This window comes from Ctenopharyngodon idella, chromosome 4 (assembly GCF_019924925.1).
Source record: "Ctenopharyngodon idella isolate HZGC_01 chromosome 4, HZGC01, whole genome shotgun sequence".
Taxonomy (NCBI): domain Eukaryota; kingdom Metazoa; phylum Chordata; class Actinopteri; order Cypriniformes; family Xenocyprididae; genus Ctenopharyngodon; species Ctenopharyngodon idella.
The window spans coordinates 17,348,502-17,356,411 of record NC_067223.1 but is presented as its reverse complement, the minus strand read 5'-3'; the positions used below and the strand labels follow the sequence as shown (position 1 = coordinate 17,356,411).

The window sequence follows — 7,910 nt, the reverse complement described above, 5'->3', positions numbered from 1 at the left end:
GTTGTGATGAAAATAAACAAAACAAAATCAATCTGTCAAACTGAAACCATTTTAAGAAACATCTTCATTTCCCAGAGAGCAATTAAAGCACAATTACACCAGTTCATATTAAACACCATAGTTTTAATAGCATTTCCATTCATCAGAGACAGATTATAAAAAATAAAATCAAAGACAGAATGAAGAGTTTGTAACACATTAAGACACAGAGAGAAACACAAACACTACAGGCGCGTCATGCCACATTTACCGCGGTAAATCAGAGAGGGTTCTGTGTTCATTTAGATCCATGACATCATCAGAACGTGACAGAGATTCATCATCAATATTAGATGATTTTTTTTTATGGAAGCCCATTTCTGCCACATAAGAAACATGCTGTGTAAAAGACATAAAATGTTGAAATTATGACATTCTAATAATAACGACATACAGAACGAAGTCAGAATTCACTGAATACAGTCATAATTTGGACTTTTTTCTCACAATTATGTCTTAGTGTGTAATAATTTTTACTTTATTTCATAACTGACTTAATACATCATACTTATGACAGTATCTCATAATTTCGACTTTATCTCATAATCATGACTTTGTATGTGATAATTATGTCAATTTTTATAATTTCATAATTACTTTTTTTCATAATTATAATTTCTCATTACTTAGTATCTCATAACTGTGACATAATTATGACTTAGTATGTCATAATCTCAACTTTTTTCTCATAATTTCGACTTTATCTCACAAATATGACTTAGTATGTTATGACTGTCATAATTTAGACTTTTTGTCAATTTTGACTTGGTATGTCATAATTTTTACTTTTTCATTGCATTTCAACTTTTTTTTCTTATAATTATGACTTTTTATGTCATATTTACCAAAGCATGATTTTTTCTTATGTGTCATAAATGAGCTTCCACAGATTGATTCACTGAGTGAAATATAAATGAACTCGAGGGATTTGCTCTAGTCACGTCCTCTTCTGCTCTTGGCTGTTTGATTCTTATGATGATTTCATATTTTCATCTGCTCTCATTCATACAGTAAGCTCTGATTATTGATTTCAGTTCTTCAGACATAACATCTTTCACAATTCATGCAAATGTTCCTGACAACAACGACAACACTGAGCCAAAGATTTACATGGAGGTTTGAAATGAATCAAAAGTCCAATTGACTCAAAAGAATCATAAAAAAGTTTCAGCATCACAAAGTCTCAAATACGTTTGAGTAATATTTTGTCGGAGGCACGTCAGTCCACAGAACTCAACATGATCGACACGAGCGGAAGGAATCACACATGAATCTGTACAGGAGAGTCCTCAGCGTTTATGGCTTCGCTGCACGTTATTCTGTGCGATTCATTCTCAGGGAAAACAAAGCGAACGGCACATCAGAAAAACGGCTAATCAATTTTCACAGAACGCTTAAAGAGTTTGGTCCTTTTCAACAAACCGAACAGAAACGTAAGCTTGAACACAATACTGTACAGTACTAATCTGAATATTAATTATGGACATAATCTCACTGGTTCATTAATAAACTGAAAACTGAACCTATATCTATGGAAGCCCTTTACCACCATATAATAATAAAAAAAATCATGCTTTGATAAATATTAAGACAGTCAAAATTACGAGATAAAAAGTCAAAATTGAGCTAAAAAGTCATAAATATGAGATAAAAATAAAAAAATGACATACTAAGTCATAAATATGAGTTAAAAAGTTGAAACCATGAGATTAAAATTCACAATTATGACATACTATATCAAAATTTTAAATTATGAGATAAAATCAAATGATGGCATACTACATCATAATTATGAGATAAAAGGTCGAAATTATGACTTTCAGTCATGTCATATTTAACATTTTAAGTCATCATTTTTATTTTTAATATCATTATTATAACTTAGTATGTCATAATTTTGACTTTTCATCCCATAAATATGACTTAGTATTCATAATTTTATCTTTTTATGTCATAATTATGGTTAAACGAAAGCAGGATTTTTTGGGCTTCCATAAATATCAGAATTTGACGTGTTCGGCTCATTGAACTGATTTCAAACACTAGTGTGATTTTTCATTTCAGTGAATCAAGATTTCCAGGATTTTCTTTTTTTTCATTGCTTTATATGAAATGAAACTGCACATTTTTCCATGCAGAGACGCGACGTCCTTTGAAGACGCCAGAGATTATAGTAGAAGAACAGATAGAAACTCAAGTTCATAAAGGGAAGATTGATCGGAGGTGGAAGACGGAGCTCTATTCCTACACGGGAATATTGCTGCTCAATACACGTTTGCATCAGATCTGATGATGGCTTTAGACACGCTCAGACTGGAAGAGAGAGTGAATCTGCAGAAACGATTCACTCCGATTTGATTCACACAGAGTCACTGAACACAAATCAAACATTACAGCGGCTCTCAACTCTCTGACTCCTCATTATACAGGATTTGCTCCTTGTGTTCAAATATATCAACATAACTAAAAATAAATAAATTATAAAAATAAATACTTTTTTAAATCATATCAAAATGAAAGATTCAAGAAGCTGAATGTTCTTCAGGATTCAATAATGAATTTATACGACTCTTCTATTTATTTTTAAAATTGTTAAATGCCCCTTTTCAGCAACTTCTACTCGATAATATATTTTCAAGCTTGCAATGGAAACGTAAAGACATTTCAGTTAATTTCCATGTCTGAAATTCCCTCAAATATCCCAGTTTTCCAAGACCATCAGAACCCTGGTCCTTCAATAAATATGATTGCTGTTGAAGGAAAAAAATGTGAAACACAATGTCAGTTTTCATCGGTTGTTTTAAAGCTAAAGTCATGTGGAGTTATTTTAAGTCGCCCTGCTGGAGAACCGCTGGTTTATCATGTCTTTAAAACAGCTGTTAAAAACAAAACATCAAAGGCTTTCGTTCACACACACGTTTGTCTGACGGCAGATTAACAAAGATGCGACACAACCGAATGAACTTTGACTTCTCAAACACACCCAGACGTCAGACCAACACGAGTGTGTGTGTGTGTGTGTGTGTGTTAGTCGGAGAACAGGCTGGCGAAGGACTGGCGGAGGCTGCGGATGGTTTCTGCTTTGGCCTCGTCGTCCGTGACGTTTCCACGCAGCGTCTCGCTGAAGGTGTTGGTGAGCGACTGGGATTTACTGGAAGAAACAGCGACACACACCAGTTCAGAATCACTGATGACAGGAGGGGGAAATAAGGGATGCTGGGATGGGAAACGGATGGAGGCTCTGGATCATTCATCAACACAGATCTGAGATGACCAGAGCAGATGATGCGAGCGCTGTCAATCACGTGATGTTTACGAGTGAACAGATTTGTAATGCGGGAAATGTTTAACTTGTGCTGAAATACCTGATTATTTCCAAATATTGGGTTTGATCTTTTCATCAACTGGTTTTCTTTCAGTTAGCACAGGTTTGTGTTTCTTTCTGGAGCTGACTGACTGTAAGTCTCACCGATCTGAGCTCATGCGCCTCTTTTTTGTTGAACATGGAGAGACATTAATGAGCGCACACAAACACACATGATGAGGGTCTTACTTGAGCTGCGCAGGTTGTTTCTGTGAGCCGGCGCCGCTGGAGGGAATCGGACCTGGCTGGAAGGCCTGACTGGGCGAGGTAGTGGCAGATCGGGCGCGCTGGGGCGACGCTTGACCCGACTGAGACGAGCGAGGACCACCTACACACACACCTGATGATCAGCTACATCAAATCAGCGCTTTATACACTATCGGTCAAACGTTTGGAATAATGTTTTATATTCAGTACGAATGTGTTCTGCACCTGGAGCTCGTCTCGGTTGAGTCGTCTGCGGTCCGGGTTGAGTCTACACAAACACACACAGATGAGTTCAACTCCACAGATTCATCCTCAGGGTCAGATTAAAGCGGTGCGGTACCTTAGTGCACGTCTGCGGTGTGGTGACGCCCAGCAGAGCCAACGCCATCTTACTCATGACCAGATCACAGATCAGCTGCCGGTCCTCCTCCACGTGCTCACCAATCAGAGGCATCGAGCTGTCCATCACCTGACCATCACACACACACACACACTTCAAGTTCAACTAAACAAAAATGAGAAATGTTGCCTTTACTTTATTATATTTCAGTTAATGTTTATAATATATTATAAAATAAATAAATATATTATTAATTTGTTTCAAGTAATGAAAATGTTTACAAATGTATTATACATCATTTTTAGTAAATATTATTTTTCACAGCTATAACAAAGGCTGCAGTGCTGATCTGTGTCCACTGGGAGGCGCTAGTGTCACGCTGAATGGCCTGTTGCTTCTGCTGTTTTGAGAGGAATGATTCAAAACTGTGTGAAATGTAAAACATCCTCACGTGACTGACAGAATGAGTGTCCAGGATGAACTCTAGTACAGTTCAAAGTTTGATTCTCATTTAAAAGCATTTAAAGTATAATCCGGTTTGAGAACTCTGGAACTTCAAGTGTTCAAATGAATCATTTACTCAGAGGAATGTGGGTGAAGCTCATGACGTCATCAGTGAAGCATATCTAATCGAGCGATGATGATGTCATGCTGCCGTTAATGAACACAATCAGGAGACTCTTATTATGCAACACAACAGCTGTAACGACAACTTTTTAATTTACAGAAACTAGGAGTGTCTAAATAATAAAACAACATAATTTTTAATAATAATTATTTTAAAATTATATATGTATTACTTTTATATCCGAATAATTAAATTTTAAACATCTGAACACTAGTTAACTGCTGGTTTAAGCGTCTGAATACTAGTTAACTGCTGGTTTAAGCGTCTGAATACTAGTTAACTGCTGGTTTAAGCGTCTGAAAACTAGTTAACTGCTGGTTTAAGCGTCTGAATACTAGTTAACTGCTGGTTTAAGCGTCTGAATACTAGTTAACTGCTGGTTTAAGCGTCTGAACACTAGTTAACTGCTGGTTTAAGCGTCTGAACATATTTTCAGACGCTTAAACCAGCGTCTGAAAGCGATCGGTTTTAGCGATCGCCACCACACTGGTGATGTCCTGGAAATCATTCGCCGTTTCCACCTTTATCTGCCGAAACACAAAATATAAGGTTTAAGCGTCTGAACACTAGTTAACTGCTGGTTTAAGCGTCTGAATACTAGTTAACTGCTGGTTTAAGCGTCTGAATACTAGTTAACTGCTGGTTTAAGCATCTGAAAACTAGTTAACTGCTGGTTTAAGCATCTGAACACTAGTTAACTGCTGGTTTTAGTGTCTGAACACTAGTTTACTGCTGGTTTACTGCTGGTTTAAGCGTCTGAACACTAGTTTACTGCTGGTTTTAGTGTCTGAACACTAGTTTACTGCTGGTTTAACTGCTGGTTTTAGTGTCTGAACACTAGTTAACTGCTGGTTTAAGCGTCTGAATACTAGTTAACTGCTGGTTTAAGCATCTGAAAACTAGTTAACTGCTGGTTTAAGCATCTGAACACTAGTTAACTGCTGGTTTTAGTGTCTGAACACTAGTTTACTGCTGGTTTACTGCTGGTTTAAGCGTCTGAACACTAGTTTACTGCTGGTTTTAGTGTCTGAACACTAGTTTACTGCTGGTTTAACTGCTGGTTTTAGTGTCTGAACACTAGTTTACTGCTGGTTTAAGCGTCTGAACACTACTTTACTGCTGGTTTTAGTGTCTGAACACTAGTTTACTGCTGGTTTAAGCGTCTGAACACTAGTTTGCTCCTGGTTTGGAGTAAGAGCATTTGATCTCAGCCTCCAACTCAAGTTTTTTTAACAATATTGTTCTGTCTTATTTTAAGTCATTTTCAGTCATCTCGAGGCCTGAACAGCGACAGATCTCCACATGGATGTAATGAGAATCATGGGAAAGAGCAAACCTCTATGATATAGTCCTTGCCGTCTTTTCCGTGGACGGCTTTGACAGCGCAGATGTCCAAACCGCCGAACATCTCCGCACACGAGTCCACCCACACACGATACCTACAGACACAGAACATGATGATCTGAGCGTCAAACACTTGCTGGGATCAGTGTGACGTGTTTGAGTGGCACCTGTCCGTCATGGCGATCTGCTCCAGCATGGCTGAACCCGTGTTGGCCTTCCAGTTTCCAGAGATGGACGTCCTCCTGAAACACACACACTTCATGCTTCAAACATTCTTGATTTCAGAATGTTTATATGTTTGTGCTGGAAAACACATTATTAAAATATGTGATGGGTAAAAAGGCATTAAAAAGAAGAAGTATGAACACACACACAGCTCTCCGTCACATGACATCACATCTGTGCAGTGCCACACCACTGGCGGCTCTGCTTTTACCCACAAACCCCAGAGCAGCAGCAGGTTCTCACATGTACGCTTTGTAGTTGCTGCCGATCTTCTGGATGCGAATGTCGTACTTGGAGTCCACGAAGGGTTCGGCCGTGGCGTAGGTTTTAGCGATCGCCACCACACTGGTGATGTCCTGGAAATCATTCGCCGTTTCCACCTTTATCTGCCGAAACACAAAATATAAGCACCTTTCATTTCATTCATACTATATTACCTGCAAGTACAGTGTTTTAAAACGATACACTTCTTTTCACTTGAGCGTCACATGACAATAGAGTACAAATGTATTCTACTATCGTTTACTTAGAAAACTTCTGGTTTACTTTAAACTGACCCGTGACCCACAGCTCACTGATAAACTTCTGGAGGCACTTCCTGTGCTTCAGGAAATCACTGACAATGAACATGACCCCGTGACCCCGGTGACTGTGCTAATGATGAGTCACAATGACTGTCAGCAAATAGTTCATTAGTGAGATAATTAGTTAGTTTTTTCTTATGTATATTTATTAGTGTTTTTAATGATCCTTCAGAAATCATTCTACACTACCATTCAAAAGTTTGGGGTAAAAAAATTTTAATGATTAAAAGTGACAGTAAAGACATTTATAATGTTACAAAAGATTCTATTGCAAATAAATGCTGCTCTTTTGAACTTTCTGTTAATCAAAGGGGAGTTAAGAGATGGAGACTGTGATTGTGAAACGTCATTTCACTCTTCTAGAAGATTGTGATGTGGAAAACCCCATCATGCCCTCCACCCAGACCTCTGAGACACTGATCTGAGATCATGAGAGCGACTGACCTCCACCCCCACACACTCACTCTCTCTCTCTCACACACACACACACACACACACACACACACACACACACACACACACACACACACACACACACACACACAGGTTTGTTTTGCTATCTTAGTTAGGACTCTCCATAGGCGTAATGGTTTTTATAATGTACAAACTGTACATTCTCTCCCCCTACACTAACTCTACCCCTAAACCTACCCATCACAGGAAACTGTCTGCATTTTTACATTTTTAATAAAACATTGTTTAGTATGTTTTTAAAGCTTTTTCAAATATGAGGACTCATGAAATGACCTCATATTTCACGTTTACGTTGTAATACCAGTGTAATACCCATGACATTATATTCATTTGTGTCCTCATAAATCACAAAAACAAGCACACACACACACACACACACATGCACACATACACACACACACACACACACACATGCACACATACACACACACACACACACAAGCAGGTTTGTTTTGCTATCTTAGTGAGGACATTGCATCAATGATATTTTCTATCACCTACCCCAACCCCTACTCCTGAACAGAAACATGTGACCATCACTAGATTTGAATAAAAACATCTTAAACTAGATAAAACTAGTGAGGACCAGTCAAATCTCCTCACTATTGGGTTGTGAAAGTATTTCACAATATAAGTGAGGACATTTGGTCCTCACAAGTATAGCCAAAACAAGTACACACACACATCACACATTTTACATAAATA

At 38.0% G+C, this 7,910-nt stretch overlaps 1 protein-coding gene across 3 annotated transcripts in view; it reads right to left on the bottom strand.

Annotated features, from left to right (window-relative positions):
- Positions 1–7,910, bottom strand: part of syn3 (synapsin III) — a 45,419-nt gene that overhangs the window by 1,521 nt on the left and 35,988 nt on the right. For 2 of the 3 annotated variants that reach the window (XM_051890795.1, XM_051890796.1), the window contains exons 8-14: positions 6,391–6,533; positions 6,090–6,164; positions 5,915–6,017; positions 3,951–4,079; positions 3,836–3,878; positions 3,593–3,731; positions 103–3,190 (exon numbers count right to left, since the gene is read on the bottom strand). In XM_051890795.1, the coding sequence (XP_051746755.1) occupies positions 3,067–3,190; positions 3,593–3,731; positions 3,836–3,878; positions 3,951–4,079; positions 5,915–6,017; positions 6,090–6,164; positions 6,391–6,533 (756 nt within the window). In that variant the 3' untranslated portion in view covers positions 103–3,066. Of the gene's footprint in view, positions 1–102; positions 3,191–3,592; positions 3,732–3,835; positions 3,879–3,950; positions 4,080–5,914; positions 6,018–6,089; positions 6,165–6,390; positions 6,534–7,910 lie in introns of those variants that run through there. The other variant, XM_051890798.1, reaches the window with a different exon arrangement.